Source organism: Cariama cristata, unplaced genomic scaffold (assembly GCF_000690535.1).
Source record: "Cariama cristata isolate BGI_N322 unplaced genomic scaffold, ASM69053v1 scaffold20575, whole genome shotgun sequence".
Taxonomy (NCBI): domain Eukaryota; kingdom Metazoa; phylum Chordata; class Aves; order Cariamiformes; family Cariamidae; genus Cariama; species Cariama cristata.
Window position 1 is genome coordinate 1,231 of NW_009619564.1, and position 25,599 is coordinate 26,829.

Sequence of the window (25,599 nt, forward strand, 5' to 3'; positions counted from 1 at the left end):
TTTGATATAATACTTTCCTCACTTTCTGGACTCTTGTCTGTTGGCACTATTTCTGATAGAACCTTAGTAGTAAAGATCTGCATAGCAAATTGTATGGTTTATCAACGGTGGCAGGGTGCCAGGCCTGTTGAGTACTCTGAAGGTCGTCACCTGCAAGCAATTGCAGGGTGCAGCATCTCCCTGCTGCTCTCTTAAAAAGCTCTGTTCCTGGAACAAATGCTGCAAGGCACAAACACGTCTGATTTACATCTGCTTGCTTAGTTTCATGTCTAACTGGAATATGTAAGCCAGTGATAGATTCACTCAATTTTTTTAGTGTATTAATTAGTGATCCAGAGTGCAAGTTTTTAAAGAATTTTCTGTCAGCCAAAACAAAGCTTCATTAGGTTTTGAAAATTCAAAGGTTTTAGAAAATGTTTTATAAACTCTTTTTCTCTTCTGTTTTCCCCATCAATAATATTAAATTCTACATCTGATGATAAGCATAAATTCTTCATTTAAAATGTGAGTTCATTGACTGAAATATAAATAAAAGCAAAATATGTATTATCCTGTTACAAGCAGGCTCTATGAAAATGCACATGCTTTTCTGGTGATTGAGTACACTGTGTTTCCAGCCTTGTATTTCATGGGGAAAGATCCGCTGTTTCCATAGGGGGAAAAAAAAAAAAGCTGGCAAAAGAACATGTTCTGGAATAGAATTATTCCACTATCAAACTAATGTGAGTTTCCAACCGTTTTTGTGTGTGCGTGTGGAATAGAGCCCTGTTATAGCAGCTTTTTTATTGCAAAGCTTTTATAATATGACTCATGGGTGTTTTGTCAGTGGAAACGTTTGTACAAAGATGTTAGAGTATTTTTTGGTTTCAAGATGTCTGTTAACCCTGATTTCAAATGTTTATGTACAGATCACATTCAATAATCTTTTTATTCAAATCATCTGAAAGTAAGTTGGTGTGAATAAAAATCACTTCATCACATTTTTTGTTCAACTTTCCATATGACATCTGTTACAGAATAGAGTCCATTAAATATCTGACATCAGAAAAACATGTAAATGCACAATTCAATTAAATACAAACATTTCAAGTTCAATGTATAAGTAAAAACTTCTATGCCCCAGAGGTGAAATTAATAATAAAAATTACCATTACCACTGTTAATTCAATGTCCAATGACTAATTGGGATAAGGGCTTTATAGAAAAAGTAACGACAACAAAAAAAGATCATAATAAGAAAGTTGTTAAGGTATACATAAAGTCATTATGCATGCTGAAATGACTATTTATTTTATTAAGAAACATGGCAGTAATATTGAAATACTCAAAATCAAAACCTAAATCTCTACTAACTCCTGAACTTATAGAACAATGTAAAGTTTTCTGATCTTTTATAAGTGGGCTACTGCTGGTCTTCATGGTGAACACTGACTGAGTAAAGGATATTTTAAAAACAAATCAGAAGGGAAGGAAATGGACAGGGAGAAAAACATACCTTTCATATTTCATGGATGTAACCAGATTTTCTATTTAGACAAAAAACCCTGAGATGTAGCTCCTGGCTTTTTACTTTTTAGAGCCACTGTGTTCCTGGTGATGGGATGAGAAAAGGACAGTTCATTTCTGTTTGTTTAATGGAAATCTTTTTCTGATTTGGTAAAACAGTGTTTTATCTCTAACAAAGTATTCAGTTAAAAATATATTCTGTTGAGATTATGAATTGGCAGCATACTTCTGTCTCTCTGATTCATCAATATTTTGCTGATGTTTAAGGCCACAAAGATACATTTCACTTCTGGTAATACCTGTCTTTCTTATGAAAATGGATCTGAAACATTTGGCAGGACATCTCCAAAAGTAAATAAATAGTATGTTTTTTTCTTTTACCAGACATAGCTCTTTTCCTAGTTTCCTGCTTTTCAAAAAAACAATAAAAAGTGAGAGCAAGTGGCAATTATAGCAAGGCTGACACGTAGTGAAAGTTTTGCCTGTGTCATTTGTGAACTTCATATGAAGCACTGAGGTAAAGGTGGATCTTGCGGTGGGGTTAGACTATGTGTGACTGTGATGAGTCTTAAATAGAAGAAGAGATCAAAAGTTTTTAGTCAAAACCTCTGCTTAATTACTTTTTGCTACTGGAAATATTTTTGAATAAAAGTATGTTTTATGAAATTCCCAGACCTTTATAGAAAAAAAAATGTTTGCAGGAAATGTTTTTAATATTTTTTTTTCCTTTTTTTTTAAAAAAAAATTTCTCTAAAATTCTATTTTAACAAACTGTTTACAACTAGTTATCTCAGAACCAGGAAAAGGTACTTCTTCTGTGGACCAGTAGGAACCTACCTTCCTAACTTTCCCTTCATCGTTCGGTTGTGTTTCAGATTATGTTATAAAGAACAGTTAACAAGTAAACCCAAATTCAACTAAACAGTTTTATTTGTCAGGAGTCCTATATATTTTATGAAATGTAATAAGTAGTGATTGAACAAAATAATGAAAAAGTGTAATCTTTTTCTGAAGATAAAATGAAATATATTGAAAATGAAATATATATTTAAAACTTTAATTAAAAAATGGAATTCTCTTTTGAACAAAAAGTGAACCTTTTTTCTTAGTGTAGTAATGGCCTATACTTATCAGCACCTGAAACAAGAACAAACAGTGACTGATCCCAGGAAAACATTTGAAACATTTCATCAGAGGCCACTGAAGCCTTTGCTTCTGTGCAACTCTGGGAAATGAAACCCTTCCTCGACTCACTGTAATTTGAAGATTTTCAGGGTTTTTACTTTGAAGTCTGTGACAATGCACTCCATTTCTGTGGTCATGCAGCTTTTAATTGTGAATAACTTCTGATTAACTACTCAGAAGAGGCATTTATTTAGCCTGGGTCCCCTAATCAGAAAAGAAATTTGAGGCATCAAAGCTCTTACTCTTCAAGCAACCACAAATAATGCCAGTGACTAGGTAAGTTTTCAGTATTCACAGGAGGAAGAAGGAAAAAGGCAAACGATAACAAAATTCTAAGTTGTATTCATCATCTCGCAAGACAAAGCTTTGCACCACACAATCACTGTACTGAATAAGCTGAAGACATGCCTGCCTCTCAGAAGCCGAGTGCAGCTTGCTTCAACCGCTTTTTGCAAGCAGATGTGATCCTGGTACATTACAACAACCGGAACAGGGTCAAAACAAAGGCACAATTCCAGTTAGTCAAAATGAGATAACAGAAATCATGCATCTTAAGTCTGTGAGGGCTATTTTTGCAATGGTTTCTTGTAAACAGTATCCAACTATGGTTGATGAAACAGCAAACTTCCCCAAGGAAAAGCAACTGACTTTATTCAAGCATACATGGATAATGACAGAAGGTTCATATAGAGTCCACAAGATTACTCAATGTGGAGAAGTACTGGTAGTCATAAAGTTACAATATTTTATTCAGTCCTGAGGCTCAACAACTGTCATGGAAACTTCTGCAGGGATTCCAATACAATGGAAAACTTAGTACCATATGTAGCAAAATAGAGTTGGCAAGGGCTCCGTTTGCTAATTACAATGCCCATGCTTGGAATTTGGCATGGCTTCAGACTGTAAAAATACTACTATTGTACGTGATATTCCTGTAGTTGTTTACCAAATTATCAAATTTAATTTAAATGACACAAATGAGATGTTATTTTTCAGGCCAAATAAAGAAGAATCATGATGACATCATAAGGAATTTGACCAAAAGAACAGCATACGTGTCGAGGAGCACTGGTTTTAATTTCCAAACTGACTAGAACATGTTGCAATAGGAAAACTGGGAGACTTGCAAAGAAAGTATTTTAAATGATTGTTTGAATTAATTGCAAAGTATTGTTAGTTTTAAAAATCATCCTCTTTCATACTAGTTAGATGGAAAAATTCCAAAGAGGGTAGACCTTCTTTCCAACGCAAGTTGCAGCAAAAGAAGGCAAATCTTATTTCTGTCCACTCACAAACAAGGTATCAAGGAAAGATTAGCACCTTGTAATTCAAATGGCAGAATGGGGCTGCAGTAGGAGGTTTCTCATGGTACAGTTTCAGATTATGTATGCAATGAGGAGCACTCACCTGATATGTTATGCTAGAAGAGCTCTAGCTACAGAATCCTTGGCAGAGAAGCAAGAATAAAAATCTGTGAAGGGTGTAATTTCTGAACTGCCACAGACATTTTGGCAAGAATGATTTCCCAAGGGTTATATTCTCGGACAAAGCCACAAAAAAATGTGAAGTTAGAAATTCTTGGAGGTGCCTGGGATTTTAAGGAAGAGGAAAGTTCCAGAGAAAGTGTGGCTGACAAATAAAACTAGACACTCAAATTCATCAAAGTATTTTCTGACTTTTTCATTGGTTCATAAATACATTTCCCTCTGTCCAGCTCTCAATCAAACTTTGAACAGAAGAGGCAACAACTAGATAAGATCTGGACATTCATGATGATGTCAGCCTTAATAGAAACATGCATGCAGACATGCTTTTAATGAATGGTTCTAATTGCAACTATGATTGACTGATTTTCCAACTTTATTAGTATGTTTCCTTGCTTTAATGCATGAGGAAGATTTTGGATGATGGAAAGGGGGAATCTGAAGTTGAGACCTGAGCTGAAGGAGCTGGCATGGAAGTAGCACTGTTTTAACCAGAGAAATGAGTCCTGGAAGAAGTCCTTCCACATGGGGCAACCCAGCACACTCCCCTACTCTGTAACCAAATGCTCCAGGTGCAGCTGGTCAGCAAATAAACAGTGGTAAAGGAACCAGAGTGAAGGCACTTCATGGCCAGCACATGAGATGTGGTCCAAGCTACAGAGGAGCAGGAGACTGGACTCACACACATGAGCCTTGACCTCTCAGTGTGTGAGGCTTGACAGGTCCTATCTGTTGTGACACAATGTCAGCTCACAAGAAGATTGTTAAAGTCAGGTAAGAAATATGTATATTTGTTCGTCCAAACACCGGTGTGGTCTGTTTTCAAAAGCAGTGAATGCAGTAACAACGGGCCTGGTGGCACTGATAATGAATGCTCTTCATGGGTGTATTTAAGTACTATCTTCATTATAATAAACTGTGCCTTTGATCTGCAATTTAACAATCATGACTGAACTGATTTAACATGTTTATTGGGGGGGGGGGGGGGGGAGAAGGATGACTTACAGCTTGCAGATGTTGCTGAAGAATTCATTTCAAGACGCCCATCAGGAAGATCACTCTCTGGACTTTTTTCAGATTTGTAAGTTGTTCTTTTCCCTCATATTTAAAATATTAATGTTTTACTGAATAGTATTTTACTATGACTAAATTTGCCCACTATTAATAAAGTGAGATAATGACCCCCTATTCCAAAAAGTATTTCTTTATATAGAAATGCCAGCAAACTAAGCCAGTGAAAAAGAGTAGTTAGTTAATAATGTGAAAGCAAAAATGTAGGTTTTTATACAGGCAAGTATTTATGAGCACTTCTTATGTGTTTTGGCATTTGCATTACTATAGTCTAGAAGTTTACTGAAACGTGCCAGCATCACTGTCCAATTTATATACATTTTTGAACTTGGCCTTCAGCAAGAAACGCGTGCAAAGGGAATCCTCAAGAATCTTCTGCAATCCAAATTGTTTTTCAAAACCATCTCACTTCACAGACCAATTTAGGTTTTTGTGTATGTTTACTGAAATGTAGTAAATAAGAGATCCTCTTATTCAGTAATACCGCCAATTGCTTGGGGCTTTTTTGTTACATTTTGTGATGGCTTTACAGCCCTTTTTATGTGCTGTTCCTACTTGAACTTCCACCCACAAGGGCAGTGTCACTGCTGGTTTAAACTCAAAGTTGTCTGAAGTCAGCAAAGTTGCAGCTGTTAACACCACAATCAGCTTTGGTGCAGAACTGCAATTTCATCACCCCTGAATAGTCACAGCTTCCTCACTGTATTTGTTTTAAAAGCAAAGAGAATTGTGTATGACACTGGAAGATGCCAGGTTAAGCGCCAGTTATATTATTTTGCTGGAAAATATCTCCTGAAACCATCCATGTCATTTAAAGAAGTTTAAAGCAGTTTGTTATTTGATCTTATCCTGCTCCCGTAGGTGTCAACAAAGAGAAATCATTACATTCAAAATGAAGACAGAAATGAACTTTGCAAGATTTCTGAGTGAGCACTCCTTTGAGTTGCTCAGCACTGAAAATATTCAGTGCATTGCAGGAACCTGCCTTCTGGAACAGGTCCCATAAAGGCCTCAAAACCAAATATCCTCCTATTTCCACAGCTTTCAGTTAACAGGGACCTAGCGTGCTGAAGCAATGGTCCATGTTTAATAGCTTTGGTGGTAAACATAGGAATCGGATCCTCAGAAGATGTAAACTAGAATTACTCCCTTTGCTTCAGCAGAATTGTTCTGATTAATAGCAGCTGAAGATCTAGCATTATTTCTTTTTTATAACTGCATTCTCAGCATACACTGTACATAAATCATACTATTTATTACACCTTGCAGGTTTTCTCTCAGCTGGCAAATAATTTTTAGTTGGAACCTTTGAAAGCCTTAAAAGAGAAAACTTAAAACAAAGAGAAACATGGTATTAACAGAAGATGAGGTCAGAATATTGTCTTCTTGCATGACTATTATTCCCATGTTAGCAGCTTCAATACGAAAAATGTTGGTCCATGCAGGGAGTGCTCAGCTGCTGCTGCCTCGTATGCTGCGGGGAATGGCCAGGGGAGCTGGCAGTGGGTGGAGGGCTGCTGTACAAACACACACTGCTCTGGTAGCATAGGCATTAATTACAGTCATTATGGTAATCAGAGGCAATTGGCGTTATTACTGAATAAGAGGATCTCTTTTAAGTACCATGTGCCCAGAGGTGGCAGCAGCCGTTCCCGGAGCTGGCCAGGTCTCGGAGTGACTTTTCAGCTGAAATGCTCTTGAGTTCCAGCCCTATTGCTCCTAAGGCAGCCAGAAATGATTTTCCCTTTTGGTAGGCAATGTTAAAGACCACCTAGGAAGGTCTCAGGGCCATTATATGTGCTTCAGATTAGCCATGTAAGGTTACGTGGGAATTAAAGCCAGGTCCTGTTTTTCTCTTGCAAGGATGATAATGCCAGGCCTTTTCTGAAACGAGTGGGATCAGTCTGCATTAGGAGAAAGTGTGATGTGCTCACAGTGCACCAGAAATTTCTTGTTATAGGAAGAAGATTTTGGTTCCAGAAATAGTGTTTTGCAGATCGGGTGGGTGTTTGTAGAGCTTTTGGAAAACTACACTTCAGTTATTAAAAGGTGAGACAGTATTATCAGGATGGTGCCTGTCTGGTTGGTATCAGTTGCTTGTGGAGCTGAGAGATACGTACTCCAGAGCTTAGATTCCAGCTTAGAAAAAAACATATAAGTATGCAATGTAAGTATGATATTACTGTTCCTAAAGAGCCAAACACTAAAATACACAGTTAAATACTCATCTGAATTACATCAACAGCAAGAAGATTAACTGCTATTTTGCTGACTCAGAAACCTAACTGAACACCTGAGTGATTACATAGCTGAATAGTTTATTTATCAGAGGTGTGAGGTTTTTTTCTTTGCATTGTTACAAGATTTTTCCCGTGCTTGATGTACCTGATGGTGAGAAACAGACTGTCTTTTTCCAGGTAATGAGTACACAGAAAGCAAGAGATCAGATCCACAGTTCTGCATCTCAAATCTGTGACAAAGGCATAGTAGAGCTTAGCTGATTACAGCTGCTATAAAAATAAATACGATCCAATTATCTAAGGAAAATAGATGAAAAATGCAACAAAACCCTGTACATTTCTAATCTACAAAAATGATGTGTAATTGATGAATAAAACCTGATCAATCCAGGTCTCTCATACAATTCTATGATACTTTTACAGATAAATTGTTTTTTATGCTACAGACATTATCTAAACCCTGACTCCTATTTCTAGTTTTACACAACATTTTTACACTTCTTTATCTGATATACCACACAGTAATTATGACTAATGAATACTTAAGGTATTAGACACAAAATACTGGGTATGATAGGTCAAAAATATAGTAGACCTAGATTATTGCTTCAGTTATTGCAGAAATATGCAGTCATCTGGCTTACTGTAATAGACTACATTTCAAGAAATGTCACAGGGAGCAACAACATGCTGTAATTAAGGATGTCAGGTGACAGCAGGAAGGGACTAGAAGTCATCCTTTAGGTCTATTCACAGCTTTGCTGCTGACTTGCTATTTAGCTACTTTTTAGGCCACAGCTCAGCAAATCAGTTAATTTGAGTTTGTCATTAACTACAGGCTAAAGCATTATTAAACTTAAAATAGGAGAAATGTTTTCTACTAAACTGAGGAAATGTTCTCAACTGGAGGAAAAAACCCCAAACAACCCTCACTTTACAATGAAGAAAACACTGAATTTGTGGCCTTAGGTTTTCAGGGCTTATTAGCTCCTATAGTAGCAGAGATACAATCTGTGTTAAAGGGATGAATAGTTGGTTTATAGGTAAAAAGTTATAATTATGCTGTAATTGATAGATATTTGGTGAATAATTATTCAAGTTGGTAAGACAGTATAACACAAAAATTCTAATGTATTGGAACCTTTCCAAAATTACGATTTTATCAATCTGAAGTAAAAGGAGGAAACCACAGCCAGTAAATACTTTCAGTTTAAATGGCATAAAGAACATGAAACTCCTATTATTTATGCCAGTGTTCAACCCCTGTCTAACATGGAGACAACTAGTTTTAAGTTTGTAATGGTGCTAGAATACATTTTTCAGGTCTTACCCTGGTAGCTCAAATCTGATTTTCAGAAGCACCTGCTTTCCATACAGGCACCTAAACAAAGGCTTGACTTTCAAAAGCATCTGGTATCTCCTGACTCCCAGGGAGGCACCCATGCCAGATTTTCAAGTTCTTAACATACTCATTGCTGAAAAACTGGTCCATGTTGACAACCATGGTCAAAGCTAGCCACCTACTACTTATTCAGCAGAGCTGCTTGGGATTTACAATGAGATCAGATTTTGATTCTTTATGTTGTAGAAAATGCACGTAAGTAACTTTTTTTTTTTTTCCTGCATGGACATTGACTAACCAAAAGAAAAATAAAAAGGTATTCCTATGAGCAGGAGGAGATTCTGGAGCTGAATTTCTCATGAATTTGTGTTTTGAACTGGATTTTTAACTCTTAAAAAAGGAAACCTTCTCCAGATTTTCTGTTTTGATAGCAGTCCCTCTTTCATTCATTGTTTTCTGTGTGATTCTCTGAGGGCTAATAATATAGTAACCTTTCCTCCACAGAGATCCTCAGCTTTCTCTTTTACTTGGATGAGCGTTTTCATGAAACTTGCAGCATTCTACCAAATCTGAGATTTCCATCCCTGCATTAAGCTGAACTGACTAATGGATTCACAAACTAGTGATGAGGACAATCAGTTGGAGTCTTAGAGAGACACAGTATGATTGTATAGACCCTGTTTCCTGAGGAAATCAGGCTAAAAGCAACAAAAAAAATCGTATTCACTTCATCTCTAGTAATAAGCTATTTTCTATCCAAGTGTGGCTGAGCATAGCGTGCTAATTGTTTCTAGAAACACAACATAAGAAAAACTTCTGAGATGGAACAGTATTTTTCTTGCCTTGCTGCTCATTACTCTTTAAGGCATGCAATTTTCAGACTAGACCCCGTTCTTTTGCCTTGTTGCTCCCACTTGCAGAATTTTTTTACTGTCACATGGAACATTTTCCTTGGTGACATGCAATGTAAATGAAGCAATCAGTCTTGGTGAGTTCGCAGGATTTAATGAGAAACTAGGACAAAAAGAGGGGTTTCCTAACCTGAAAGATGTTATGCTTTTGCCCAGTCTAATGCTACAGGAGTAAGTGCTATATGGCCCTATTGTCTACTGCTGCTTCTGCCTCGGATCTGAAGGCATCACTGCAAGCACTTCTCCAGGATGGGTCTCTACAAAACACTGCTTGGGCTATGGGGATCTCTGCCTGTGTCTTATTGACAGAGGTGGTACACTTGCATGCTCAAGCCAAATTTGCTTTCCTTCTTTTAAGGTCACCTGGTGCCTTTTCTCTGTGGGAATGGAATAAGTTAACCTTCCCTGCAGAGCACAGCAGATTCGACTGTGGGAGAGAGAGTTTTGCTAGCAACAGAGTGAAAACTGTGTAAACAGAAAAAGAAATTGTTTGTTTAATGAACACGCTTTGTGTAAAGTAGTCTAGCAACTAACCAAGCTAAACAGCTTTAGTTACAGAGAAGAAATAAATGTTTTCATGGTACAAAAGACATCTTGTGAGTCCTTCTCTAGGGCACAAGTTCCAACCCACTTGCTATTTCAGGAGAGAAAGAGATCTTTCTCTACCACTTTCAGAGCCCTTCCTCCAAGTCCCTTTTGGCAACCATATGCTCACCATTCAGGAAAGTTCCTGCCCTGATATTCTTCAGTCCAATTTGCCAGCTACCTATTCATATTAATGTTTTGATTGAGCAATCCTCTTTAAAGTTTTCTCTTCATTAGAGAAAAAAATTTCTCTTTTTAATATAATGTTCAGTCAGCATAAGGGCATGATAGACTTATTCTGTCACTAAGATAAATACTAGAGGAAACCAATGATTTCCCTTGAGTTGTTGACATATGCAAATTAGAACAACTGTGTTTTCCCTAGGACTTTCTGGGTGGTATTTTTTTCTTTTCTTTTTTTTTTTTTTTTTTAAACGAATTTCAGTTCTTGGTCCAGCTCACCATGGATAACCGGTTCCATTTTTTTTTCTTCCAGAGCACAAGCAGATATAGTAAATACAGATATATCTTCTGCTGCTCAATATAACATCTTCCTTACTAACTTCCATGCTGCACAGTGCATTTCAGTTTGGTCTATTGCCTTCAGCAGTTTCAGTACATATTCAGCACATGTTTTTGCTGCAGACTTTGGCTGTAGTTTCTCATACTATGGTACTGTTGCCACAAGTTCTATGTGTTCATTAAAATGCGATGCCACAGATTTTTTTTAAACCAAGACTTCACCTTGACTAAAGTCTAAGAGATAGCCTGCTGAGGATACAACATGCTTTGAGAGTTGTTTTTCTGATGTTTAACATCGCCCAGAATTGTATCCTGCCCTTCAGAAACCAGGCAGAAGCTTTCTGATTGCTTTGGTTCCCTATTTATCAGGAAAGGTGGTTTTGCCTGCCTGGGTGGAGCATTCATTAGTGTTTGTAAAGCCTGCTTTGTATTAGAAACTTTTGTTGGTATAAGTAATGTCCCTTAGGAATGTGATTTTGGCCGTGTTGGCAACAGCCGTAATGTGGACACAGAACTGGCAGAAGAAGTGCTTTTGCTGGTACAGATTATACTTGGGGTTCTGGAATCAGTAAAAACAGCCAAAACCGCTTTTGCCAGCATAACTATACTATTAAACATTTTCTAGCATAGACCTGGCAGAAACCCAGTTTTCACCCCCACACCTCTTGGTTATTAAATGTTATTTCATTGGGAGGTATACTCAAGCTGCTACCCCATGTGTAAATATCTTTGGTCAGAATATTCTCTGCCATGGAAGTATTTCTTCCACTGGTGAGGACAGGGGTGGGGTGGGGGGGAGAAAAAAATATATTTGACCATGTCCATGTGGCTTCTTTATATCCAGAGTGGCCTGACATTGTACCTTTGTTTCCTTTCACACATGCATGCATAAATCATGGTGTAGTGGCCACAGCTAATTTTCATTGGAAATAATTGTATGGATAACTGTCATGTAGCCTAGGGTTTATGGTGCCTCTCTTCTAATGGTTTGATGGGCAGGGAGGTCATATTTGTTTTCTCATGGGCTTCAGGAATAACGGAAACAAACAGGATGAGAACAATATGTAATGTACACTGAAGCCTTGGTGTTTATTGTTCTTCTGATGAGAACCGCAGCAAAACTGAGATCAGGTCCAAAAAGATATGCTACTTTCTGCCCCAGCTGTTCAATCTGTTGCAGGCAAATAAATATGTTTACAGACAGAACCTAAGTGAGCCTTTTGACGCTGCAATCATTGCTAGGTTTAGCAGTCAAAATATGTAGTTATTTAAACAAACAAACAAACAGGAAAAAAATCAGTTGAATGGAAAGCACATACTGTAATCAAATGAAAAGCGAAGACATAGATGCCACTTCCCATATATGTTGTGTTACATCAAGCCAGAAAGTGACTCTTTATGCTCCCAAGCTTTCCAGGATCCTGCCACCACTACCAGTAAGGTTGCAAAAGCCAAAGGATGTGGCTTTGCAGCATTCACCCACTTCCAAAGTGATGTAAGTATCCCATGATGTTGCTTGTGCCCTGGAGTTGGCAGCCCTAGTGGCTGGAGACCAGCTCTTCTGCTCTCACTACGCTAGTTGCTGCATTCATGTGGACTGACCCATCACGTCCAGCCTTCACCCAGGGCTTCCTACACACATGTGTTCCCAGCTTCCAAACTTTCCATCTCAAAATTAACCTCATAGGTCCCACTTCTGTCCCAAAATATTCCTTCCCAAATTCCATTGATTTCAATGACAGAAATATATCTGAGAAGTAAATTGAGCTTAGCAAACAAAAAATGTGAAAAATACATTGCCAAATGAGCCTGTGAGCATCTGCTGTTGCTTTTGTCTGTGTGTACAGCATGTGGGTTTCCTCTGTATGCAAACAGTGCAGTTAATTAAACACATGAAATCGCTTGTTAACTGTCCACATACTACTTAGCATTCCTAAGGCCTAACAGTCTAAATTTGCTTTCTGGAAGACTTTGCTTTGAAAGTGAGTCAAACAGCAGAAAACCACAGTGTCTCATCAAATGACGTTCAAAGAAAAGTTGTTGCAGAGTATGGGTTTCAGCAGAGTCTGGAAATGGAAGCTGACCGGTCAGATCTGTTTTGAGAAAGGTAGCAGAGTATGCAGCACTGTCTTTCAAACACCTATTTTAGATGCCTTCAAGGTAAACTCTGTTATGCAACAAGACAGAAGTGGCAGACTAATAAAAATGCGGCAACTAAGAGTTGGTCACCCTTGTACAGAAAACCCAGATAGACTATGTTAATACTCAAGCCCTCTTCTGAGGCCCAGAGGTGAACTGAAATCCTGTAGATGCTTTATGTGGGTCAGCAGGCTCCCACCTGCAGGGTCCTGCAAAGCTACGGATACAAATGTCCTCTATAGTGATTTTCTAGCTGAGAAACAGTTGAAAAACATATTAGATTGATTAAGTTTTGATTCATGCCTATAAAAAGAGATGTTAAAAATCATCAACCTAAACTTAAAATCTTTCTGTTTAAGGTAAAATACCACTAATATTTTTAAAATTATTCTTTGAATCAAAAGGATGGATTGTCAAAAACATCTGGCTCTGAAAATACTTCTACTGGGAGCCAACATTTCTGCTATGAGCTAATGGTCCATTTAGAGAAATGAATGAGAAATGAATGGGTCTGGGGAAAAGTATCTTATCTAAATGGAAATTTTAAGGAGTAGTCTGAGAAGACAGAAAAGGGGCTGAAATTTAGAGTTTAAGATACTAAGATCTTAATTTATTAGTATATTATATTAGTATAACAGTGACTTTCAACTGGTTTGGGGTGTTATTGTCATTAGTATTAGAGAAACATGATAGATAGTATCTACTGAAAAAAAAAAAAAGAAAATGAAATATATAACAAAAATTAAATACTTGCTTTCTTAATAGTCCTGAGTAAGCCACTGACTGTCTCTGGAAATTTTTCCCTTCTCCTCCTGGTGTCTGACAGGCCTTTATCTGTCCTATATTTTCTATTTCCAGATCTTGAACTTCTAAACTACACCTTTAGAGAGTCAGTGGGAGTACAAATTACTTAATTTTTCTGTAACAGGTACTTTTAGTACGAAGTTAATAACCCTGCTGTGTTACTCTAACCTGCTTCTGACAGCAGGACAGAGCTCTCTCAACAATATATCTAGTTGGTTAAAGCATTTGGAGATGGAGCATCCCTTTTTTCATCATTGTCACAGTCAATGCCTTAATTTATTATACAAAACAGAGAGATTCCCACCCCAAAAATTCCATATGGTCAGGTGGGAAAGGCTGTTTTCTGAATTATGGAGGGGGAGAGAAAGTGTTCAGTTCTCTGTCAGAACTGAATGATGCTGCAATTGATTGACCATTTAGTTGAAATGGTGTTTGCACCATTTCAACTTCATTTTTTTCCAGATGAAACTATTTGCTGAGTCTTACTCCGCTCTGCTACCAGCCCTGATCAAACAAAACCACTTATTTTGGCAGGTAGCTTATTTGGTGGAAATTGCCCACCAATATTGACACTATCTCCTCCATAAAAAAACCTTGATTGTGTCTTTCTCCATTTTTTTATCCTGTTTGATTTATACTTCAGATTTTTGGAGGCAGGCTTAGAAAGCCTGTGAAGCCTCTTTTCATCAAAGGGGAGTTTCAGCTGTGAGTCCTAAGTGCCACAAAAACACAGGTAACAAATAAAAACAAGACAGGCAAATCATCTCTTCTCCAACTCCCCATGACATTCCTGGTGCAAAGACCATTTCTCTTATCTCGCTGTGGCTACAATCTTTGTCCCTTTAATCTTTATCAACTTTATCCTACAAAATGCTGAAATCACGGCTAAAAACACTTGCAATATAACATCTGGGAAAACTTGCTGTTTTCCTATTTCCTCAAGCTCATGGAGCCCAAACCAAAATCCTCCCCCCCCCCCCCCCCAAATGTCTCTGCTTTCCCTCCTCTGCAGATGTCTTCTCAGGCTGTTGCCACCCCTCCTTCACTTGCTTCCTCATACCCAGTTGTCTGATTCTCTCACATGCACAGAGATGCCCAAACCGGTCATACAGGTTCATGCAATTTTGGTCACTGTATTAATTGCCTGTAAATCTAATTATTTCTAACCTTGACCTTTATCAGAAGGCTATCCTTTGTCCCCCTCCCAGCATTTCAATATATCTGCAACATGGCATATGAAAGTAGAAAACCCTAACTCTTTTCCAGCAGCACACAAGGAGCACACGCTTCCTTCTTCTCTCCTCTGCATGCCTATCTCTCCTCCCTAAGGCGAAACTCCCACACCACCTCTCCTGGTTTCAGGTGTAATCATAAACCAGCTGAAGGCAATTATGGGTAATGTAGTTCCATCACTCTCTCCTGTCTGTCTGAACAAGTGGTGTCAGGTACCTGCCAGACTGCGTGTTCCAGCAGGCTTTGCTCAGCACCCCTAAGAGAGAGGCGCACCAGGTGTGCTCCCAGCACCTACCCGAACCGTGAGCACGCTGGGGTTTTTCAAAGCCAGAAAAAGAATAAATGCTCCTTCAACAGTGCTGATGTCTTGAGCAACAACATAATTTGGATCTAGGAGAAAGCTCTTAGTTTCCAAAATGGTGAGTTTGCTTTTTTTTTTCTCTTTCAAGTATATTTTGCTGTTTTTATTTAAAATACTTTGAAAGGGCTGGAATATCAGAGTAGTTTTTTACCTAGTACTAATGCTGCTGTCTGATACTCTCTTTTTGGCCATAGCTAGTGCCAGGTGCCTCTGGAGAAGGTGCAGAACCCAGGTATGTTTTGAATTGCACGATATCGTACCCTAGGGTGGTTTGGGATGTGTGGAGAAAGGCACTTGCTAAGTGCTGGTGATTGCCTTTCCTGAGAGTGCAAGAAATGGTGAACCTGTTACAATTTTAAATGAACCAATATTAAGCTGGCCTTCTCTGTCTTTTTTCTTCTGTGAAATAAGCCACTGTAGTTGTGTTTGTGAGTGTGTGCACACACGCATGCATGTGTGGGGTTTGTGGTTTGTTTTTTTTTTTTTTTTTTTTTTTGGGGGGGGGGGGGGGTGTTTATTGAAGCACTGTATGAATTTAAATACTCCAGGCATGCAGCAGTTGGACTGGCCCTGGCTTTGTGAGTTGGGGATCAGGAGCATGCAATAGGATATGCTGAACACTGTATAACAATCCTCCCTGCTAACAAAGCAGCTATCGGAAATCAGAAAAATAGAGTTTAAAGAGCACATATACTTCTGAACTTTAAAATATTCAATGTCTATTAAAAGAATCCCTGAAAGGTAGTTTCTCCAGGCTAAATGGAGGCAAGACCTCCATGGAGGCAAGACCTATCATGCTGAGAGACATTGAACCAACTCCCTTCATGGCTAAAAAATGACAAGCAGAGCTGGATAGTCTGTTTAAAAATAGAAACATTTAAACGAAAGACAGAAAAGAAACTGTTCTTGTTCTCTTCCACCTGTTATTAGCACTCAGCTAATAACACCTCTTCTTTGATATAGATATCTTTTTTTAAGGAGACAGCTCAAAATCTTAACAGCTTAGGAATAATTTTTGACTGGCTTTACTATGAAATGGCAATAGCCATCCTTCTGAGTAAGTGACAGAGGGAGGGAAGGAGGGAGAGGATCATTCATACTAGATAGATCTTGGGAGGCACAAATTGCTGCACTGGCAACACTTTCCCTAGCCCAAACCCATGTGATTGACAGTGGTTAATATGAAATTCTCCAACGCTGAACTTACACAATGAAACCAGTTGTATAGTACCTGTGTTGGGTGGGAGATATACAATGGGATTTATAACACAAGTACAAGCTGGTTATTGTCATGCTAGAAGCCATAGAATAGCGTTTACCTTGGGTACATTAAAAACAAGGAATACCTACAGTCGTATTCACTAAACTATATAGTACCACAATATCCTGTGGGAATAAGGCTAATTATATGTTGTGATAGAAGGCTTATTGAGCATTTAAATGTTTGGTTTAAAATGCTGTGCTCTCTTCACCCTCTTTCTCCCTTTATTATGAGAATGGCTAATTGGGTTCAATTGTACACTTCTTTGTTATTCAACTTCCTTTTAACTCTTTATCATACTGATTTTCGGCCTATGACCCAGGAATATTTTTGTTTGGTGGGCTGTCTCTGAGAGGTTTCTATGAAGGGTATCCAAGGGAAGAAAAAACTTTGAAATTTACTACCTCTGAAGTTGGATGTTTTCCCTCTCTATTTTCCACAACAGAAAAACTCAAGCTCTTTGAGAAACTATACGTGTTTACGCTACTGTAAACTTTAGCATAAGCCCCTGCAAGGAAGTCCACCCTTGAAATATGAATACAAAATAGGTGGAAGAAACACCAAAAGAACACACAATGCAGAAATATAAATCATGTTGCTGTAAAAGTCAGAAGACTGGCTTTTTGGACAGAGCAGTCAGTTAGTCAACCTAATCTGATGTTCTCTAAAGGATGTCCTCCTGTCTGAAGAGCTGAGCTCTATGGTAGCACCAGCTGCAGTACATCAAACTTCTGCACCACAAACTATGGTGTGTACTTGCGAAAAATTTTTTAAAAGAATAAGCATAGCTCTATCTGAAACTATAGGCTCTCCCACCCCTTCTCCTACAAAATACTCCATAGGATCCTAAGCTACCTCACAGATCCCACAATGGGAAATAAACATGATGGGAGAGGAGAAAAGGAGCTATTTCAACAGCATCTCTTTCCTGATGTTCCCATATTTTGCTGCTACCACAAAAATTTAGTCTAATTTGACCTTCTATCTTTTTAACTACTTCTTGTATGGAAGCCTTTCCTCTCATCTCTTACCCTCTTTCTTGAATTCTTTTCAGTTCATCTCCTTCAACTCTGTATTTTTAGGAGTAGATAGGGTTTTTCCAGAAACTGAATTCCAGCATAAAGGTGAAGTCATATACTCACAGAAAACATATATATGTATTGGCTCTGTAATATTTTACTGTATTTTCATCTGCTTCTCACTACAGACCAGTATCTTATTTACATTTCTGCACATTGAGCAAGCACCCTTGTTAAATTGCTAAGGATCATGCTTAAACTTTTTCTAAGAAACTACAACTAGTTTAGAAATCAACATGTATGAGTAATTTTAAATTGCTCCTCTGAAAGGACCTTTTCATGTTCTTATCTACAGCAAACTTAAGATTATGTTGTCCAATTTATTAGGCTTTCCAGTAGTTCTTCACAGTCTTCTCTAGTGTTAAATAACCTCAGTAATTTCAGTTTGTGAGCAAACACTGTCATATCGTTTTCTGCTGACCTTCCCTTCCCCTCCCACCCTCCAGATTTTATTCAAAGCACCTATTGTATGCTTCAATAAGCAGAGGCACTGGAGCAGTCCCCTGCCAAGGAGCAGTGATGAAGTTGAATCAGGGCTTTGGACCACTGAAAACTTCAGAAAACTGAAACAAACTTTTATAGCTTGTAGCAAGTGATGTTTTGGGCTCTGGTTTGGTGTCCTCGTGGTGGGGAGGAAAAGCTTTTAGGTTTGGATGTATCTAGACATCCTTTTCAATGAATTTTATAGGTGCCATATACTGCTTCATTTCTGTAACAGTAGGAGTCCTTCCCTTGCACAGTTGAACTTCACCTTGTAAGCCAGCCTGCTCAGGAAGAAGTTGGCTGATTATTTAGCTGAAAGCTGCTTTATATACCCCTAAATGCTGCCTGCTCCTTGCTGTGTGGGTGACTGCAGGCTGAAATGCTCTGGAAACCCAGTCAGTATTCTGGCAGTCCAGAAGGGAGTCTTCCAGGTCTTCTGCTTGGGATGTGTATTTACAAAAGGCTCTGGATGACAATTATTTGAGTCCAGAATGTAAATAGTTGAATTACTTTGCCATTTTCTTTAGCTTTCTAAATGGGGAAAGGATCTTTTTGAATTGTTAGAAGAAATCTGCTTTCACTGGAGACTCAGAGTACTTAATAATCTTTGTGTTCCTCTTTACAACATACCTATGAGATTGGGAGCTGCCATTTTACTTTGGGTAAATTCTTGCACTACATTTAAGCTGCTGTAATCTTTACCTGCTGCTGAATGGGGTAGTCCCATTTCTCATACCTTGCCATTACTTCCCACAGGCCAGCACAGGTGAACACTGACTATTCGTGCCTGGGCCAGCTCCCTGTGAGACCAGATAAGCACCAGTGTTGATGCAAAGGAGATGTAGGACTGCTGCTTTCTGGAGCAGCCAGACAGCCAGCCACTCAGTCAGATGGCATCCCCAAGAGCAGGCTTAGCCTCAAGCGCAATGCCAGATGATCTTGTCTCTTGTCTAATACCTTAAAAACTTGGGAGATTTGACCCTGGCTCTATCCCAGGCTTGCTCTGAATTAGTTCTTTAATCTTTGTCTCTCTCTCCGTGGAGGCATATAATACTTCCCTGCATTAAATGGGAGTTCACAAGTATTTAAATTGATTCTAAAATGTATTGGCTCATACTTTAATCTGCACTGACCTCTAGTTAGATATAATGGTATTAACTCAGGTTGCATCTTTACTTACTAATATGAACTACCAACAGCCTTGCTTGCCCATTGTGCCAGTCATCTTGCAATCATGCCAAAGCAAGCAGCTCCTTTCCTGCTGGCTGCAATAGGCTGTATCCCAAAACATTCATGCACTAACTTGATGAGGAGTTGTTTGAGTTCCTACTTGAGCCTATGTCTGTAAAAAACCCAAAAGTTTCACCAGTAGACTCGAAGCTTGAGACATATCGGGGCAAATCCTATAGCCTAATTTTTGTCCTCTGATCTAATTGGTACAAAACTTTGGCTACATATTTACATGGAGAATAAGCTGTATTTCTACATGTACTAAACTGCATAATTAAAAGGAAATTACTTTGTCTGAAATAACTGGTGGGAGGGGAGGGTTAGCTGGCAAGACTTTTAGGTGGTTTGTTTTTATTCATACATGAGCTCATGCAATACCAACTCTGAGCCCTGAAGAAAAGCTTATGAAGTGATGATAACCTTTTTACGAGTTCACTCCCTCTGATCCACTAGCCTTAATTTAACATAATCTCTGTAAAGGTGGGAGGGGTGTGACACAGCAGAGACAAGAATTCTCATTTATTCATAGTACTGTTCTAATTCCTGCAGCACAAATTATCACCTGTTGCTCTGTGTGAAATTATAGTGCTACGAACATGAGTAATGCCAGTTTGTTCTTCTGATCAGTGATTTTAGTTTTTTTTTCTTTTCTTTCTTCTCCCTATTTGAAATTTGGTCTGTTCTTTAGTGTGGACACTAGTTCTTCACCTCTGGACTGAGACTGTTAACTTGCTTTCAATAAGTTGTGTACAACCATCAAGTGAAATGAATAACATCACAAATATATTTGCAAAATCTCATTAGTTTTCCAAAGTAACACCTAACAGTTCTCAGCAGAAGCAGCTTATGATTGAAGTGTTCACAATATCTGTCTTAAGGGGTGAGAAGAGGAAAGCTAGACTCAAACCTGTCCCCTCACTTTCCATATATAGGACAAACTGACAAGGAGCAAAGTTGTCTAGTCCTACAGCTAGATGATACATAGGACTTGCGTTACACTAATTGAATCAAGCTTAAAAACCTCCAAGCTAAACTCCATATCATTCTGAGGAGAGTGCAGGAAGCTAGCGTGGCTTCCCCAGTGAGAAAACTGCTTTTTTTTTGAGCACTTGGAAGCATTTGGACTCTGAGGTATGTGTGTGATTCTAGTTGAAAGTGCTTAATGCATTCATCATCCTAACATAAATAACTTAAATTCTTTATCTATCAGTGGAGAGTAAGAGGTGCATTTAGTGGCTCTCAGAGTTACCTTTTTGTCTGCCCGAGCACAGGTACTTATGGTCTGCCAGTGGGATCCCACCCACAGTTACTTGCCTGGCTTGTGCTGTTGGATGGATACCAATATGGCTAGGCAGAAAAGCGCTGCTAATCTGGAAAGTGTGTAAGAGAGCCCTTTGCAACTTTGAACTCCCTGAAGAATTTTTACCAGTACTGATTGTACTCCAGTCACAAAACACACAGGCAGAAGGTACTGTATGCCCTACTGATGTGCTCCCCAGGAAAATAAGAGTTTCCCTAGACTTTTTCTCATCTTACGTAGTATATGGTAGAAGAAACAGAAGGACAATTTGCATAAAGTCTGAACTTAATGAAAGTTGCATTCACCATCACCATGGGGTTTTTTTAATTTAATTTAATTTTTTTTTTAAAGTAATAAATGATCTCAGACTTCTAAGTTTGGCTACTGGTCAGTTGTTTTACCAGATAAATGAAAACATCGGAGAGAGAAAACAGTGTGAGGTGTGTGTCTATATATGTCAATAATTTTCTGCTACCTGTTATATGTAGCTACAGTTTACATGTATCTGATTTCTGCTCATAGCTGCAAAGGGAGGCCAAACCTAGCAATACCAAAGGCTGTCAGGAGGTGTTGTGAATACCTGCCTTGGTCTCCAGTTAATTGTCTTTGCAGAGTGTGAACAATTTGGGACAGAGAAAGGCTCTTGTGATATTTATGCAGTTGCTTTCAAAGCCCTGGTCTTAGTGGCAGTTTTCTTCCCATGGCACTTGCATGTCTTGTGCTCTTTCACTGATGTCCTGAGTGGCCTGGAACAAGTTGTTTGGAGTTGGATTTTTAAGGGGTTAGCATGTTTATGCAGTTCTTACAACAGGGGTAGAAGATGCTGGAATGTGGCTATCAGTCTCTTTGTATTTTAGTCTTTTCAGCTGTAAACTTGTCTATCTCCATTTTTCCCTCCTCCCTGCCTTTCCTTGTCTTGTGCATTAAACAGTCAGTTCCTTGTGACTGGACTGTGCTTGCTATGTATTTGTGCAAAGCTTAGCAGATGGATACTCTTCCAGTTAATTCCACCTGGCTATAAATGAAAAAGTAAATGGAAACCCTGGTTTGGATCCCAACAAAATATAAACATCGGCTCTGGGGCTCAAAATTGGATTTATTTTTTTTTTTTAAAACAGTTTCAGTTCAATAAAAAGTATTCAACTTGGCACAATAACAGTTAGGTAAAAGTCTGCGGCCTTGATTCTGCATAGGAAGAGTAAAGATGATTGCTTTGTTTCTTTTGGCTTTGAAATCTGTGAATAAATCAAATTTAGTGATTCTGAAACAGTCTGGCAACTATAGGAGCTGCCAGGTTTTGAGCTTCTATGCCTGTGGTGCCAAAATCTGTGTGTCCTGAGCCCCATTCCTCTTGGGACTGGTAGATCTGGGAGGCTGAAAAACATACATGTTTCTTAGGTGGCAAATGACCTCTCTCCTAATGTGGAGAAAGTGGAGTGAAAGCTTACTCTCTTTAAAAGCGAAAAGTTCGTATGTGGATTACAGGTTAAGCCTTGGGGTTTTTTTTAATACTAACCTTTAAAGAACTTTAAAATGAAATTACTTGTGTGGATGCTAGTGATTCAGCATACTGAATGATGACGACAGACATTGACATATTGTTGCAAAATCTTGCTAAAATCAGCAATGAGAGATGAATCTGCACTGTAAAATAAATGATCTGAACTCACTTTCACAGTAAAACACTGTTTAGCTGCATTTGTCAAGACTGTGCACACAGTCATTTCTGCTTGGTGTGAAGTTGAGTGAAATCTGAAGTTCTGAAGATTAGAACTTGTACCAAATTAGACAAATAACTTTACATGTTCTTACTGATGATCTGCTGACTGATACTTCTCATTTCTGGTGGATGTGACATAGCTATACAATAGCTAACAGAAAACCACTACATTATAGAAGTTTTTTAGATCATGATGATTGAAGTTTTGAGCAAAGTTGTACACATTCCTGTTTATCACAGACAAAGCAACCTATACAAATGTAACCCTGGACTGTGATCTGTCAGGAGCTGACCTAAACTAACCATGCTGGACCATGCATCTCCAAGAATACTTGCCAAATTAAAGTTTGGATGAAGCTTTGGAAGAAGAACATATTTAATTTGAGTTTTGATTTTCATACCTCATGCTTTTCTTTCCCTTTTTATACTAGACAGCTCTTTGTTGGAGAAGCCTATGTTCTGCAAATACCTTATTGTCATCATCAATGACCTGAAACATAGAAGAATAATTGCCGTAAAAGGGAGACTGAAAATCTCATCAAATAAATTGCACAGCCAGGATTACACGTGTCTGTAGCAGAGAGATATAACAGGAATCTCCTGTCTCACTATAGCCAAGGAAAAACATCTTAAGCAAAGTAACTTGCCATGACACATCAAGGTGTGTGTTTGATTTGATGTTTATAAGTTATATGCTAAAATGATATCCACACATTGTGACACTTGTATACTTTAATCAAGGAACCCCTGACAATGATGGCAAAGAAACATGTGTAGTGGTAGGAGTGAGATGCTTGCGCTAAACAGTCTTTCAACTACACTGTAATGTGTTGTGTATGTTGATCTCTATAGAAAACCCACAAAATAACAAATTTGGTTAGGAAAAAACCCAAAAGTAGAATTTTGCATATATGATTCTACAGTATTTCACATAACACAACACATATTTTGAACCCTTATTATCTTGAGAGGTAGGATCTAGTTAAAAGTGCAAAACTCAAGATTTGCTGCCAAGGAGGTGAGATGGGGAAGGAAATGCTTTGATCATCAAAGTCAGTGACCTTTTGGAAAAGCTGCGAATGCTTCCTCCCACGTTTCTGTACAAATGGAGCAAGGACAGGAAACTTCTGAAGATGAAACTAGAAAAAGTGTTTCTTTAGGGCTAGCATTTGGAAGGTGTTGCTGAATAGGCTGAGTTCTCTGAGCAAACACATGGCAGGTGCCTTCAGATTCCTAATTAGGAAAGTCAAAGTACTAAAAAGCTGTTACAAGTGCGGTCTGGATTTCACTTTATTTCACTTGTAACCTTGTACCTGGTTTCTTTCTGTCTGAAGCAAACGCTACTCTGCTATTACTGATCACACGGAAACTGGCCAGTTAGAGGACCTTCAGCTTCATAGAGGCATTGATCCTAAATGAAATGGCCCGTGCCGGTACCTGTAGGGACTTTGTGCCCTGGGCTGTTTAGTGATATTTGAGATGATTGTCTGTTCCTTTCAATCTGCTATAGCCAATGTATGGGATGCTGTTGGTAGTTTCCTCTAGCAGGGAGAGATTAGCCTCCCCTCCTGCAAGACTGGCTATCAGAAAAACCTCAACTCTAGGCAGTGCATGAAAATTTCCTTTCAAAGTAATAGTTGTGAAATTAATGTGTTTTTGCATGATGTTTAAATATCCTAGTGGTCTCAAATCAATTTTCTGTAACTCACTTCTGTAGTCTGACATTAACCTATATATCAGTTTCACTTCATGTACCAGGTGACTGTTCTTTCTAGTGAATGGAGCATCATACGGCTGCAGAGGTGGTTTCGGATGATAAATGATGCCCAGGGTTTTTCTGTGTAGGAAGTCAGTGAGGTTAAATAATGGCAGCCTTTTCAGAGATGTAATTGTATAAAATACTGAGCTAGCTCAGTCTATGTGAAATTGGAAGGTGAGCATGCTCAGCGTCTCTGACAGGTGAGGCAAACCAAAGGATTGACACCAGGAACTTCTCAAGGCTGGATGGTGGCCAGGTCTTGCAGAGACTGCCATATCAGTGAAAATGAATTTACTTCATGTAAAAATTCTTGAAGGAGTGCAGGGCTGACTGGAGTTGTGGGGGCTTTTTTGGGGGGGAAGGGGTGGGCGGGAGAGAAAGGTACAGACTAAGGGGGAAGCTGGAGATAACATATGGAAAAGCTATGATTACATCTAAGAGTTACTGATCTGCAGTCCTCCACTTCTGCTAGAAAGGCAATAACTTCAGCTGTGGTGAAAAATAGTAAAGCTTGCTGAGGCAGAATAAATGAAATAAGAAAACAAGTACACATTTTGAACAGATAGAGTATAATCCACAGCATTTCTGAATCGTTTTCCTGAAGATTTTCTGCAGGGTTATCTGAGAGGCACTGCTTGGGAATTTGATCAGTTTGGTTTTAGTCCAACTTTCTGAGCAATTTGTAATGGCATCACTCCAGCTATTATTTTTATTTGAGGGTATCATCCAGATTTGTTGGGGCAGATAAATTTTTTCTTCAATTAAATTGACTATTTTTTGTGTGTAAAAGAATGAAATTTATGATAATTTTGAGATTGGCTATATTTTTTTTCCCCTTTGACATGTGACTTGAGTGGGGAGTCCTCCTTATGATAGAGTTTGAGCCCCTGACTCCCCTCATTTTCTGTCCTAAGTTAATTCCCTCCACATCTCTAACACAGTGCAATAGCCAGCGCACTTGTGTAGTGTGAGAGAAGGAAATAAGAAAGAAGGAAGAAACAGCTTTATGCCTTCTTTCTCTTCTCACCACTGCCATATTAAATGCAAAGAAGGAATAACATTAAGTGCTTTTGTTATGGTGAATGGCATGGAAAGATGTTATAGAGCTAAGTGGGGAAGATTTCTTGAATGGGTAGGCACCCACCTGTGTATAGTACCTGCTCATGCTACTCCTGAACAACTGCAGCTCTCTCAGCTGCTTCATCAAATTTTGCCCTCAAAAGTTAATGATGTTGGCTTAGAAGGAAGAGCTGGAGCCAGTGGGGAGGTAGGGTGCCTGTAGCAGCCTGAGGGGTAGGGCTGTTAGGAAGAGCAAGCTGGAGCTGCGCTGTTGCTTTTGGGGGTGAATAGAGACAATGGGAGATTGAAGTCAGCACAGGAATGC

The 25,599-nt window shown here is 38.7% G+C and overlaps 1 protein-coding gene across 1 annotated transcript in view; it reads left to right on the top strand.

The window, feature by feature from the left end:
* Positions 1-3,095: 3,095 nt before the first annotated feature.
* Positions 3,096-25,599, top strand: part of MACC1 (metastasis associated in colon cancer 1) — a gene marked incomplete at its 3' end in the record, with an annotated part of 41,463 nt that continues 18,959 nt past the window's right edge. Inside the window, exon 1 of the mRNA XM_009701306.1 lies at positions 3,096-3,161. Within this exon, the coding sequence (XP_009699608.1) occupies positions 3,096-3,161 (66 nt within the window). The remainder of the gene's footprint in view (positions 3,162-25,599) is intronic.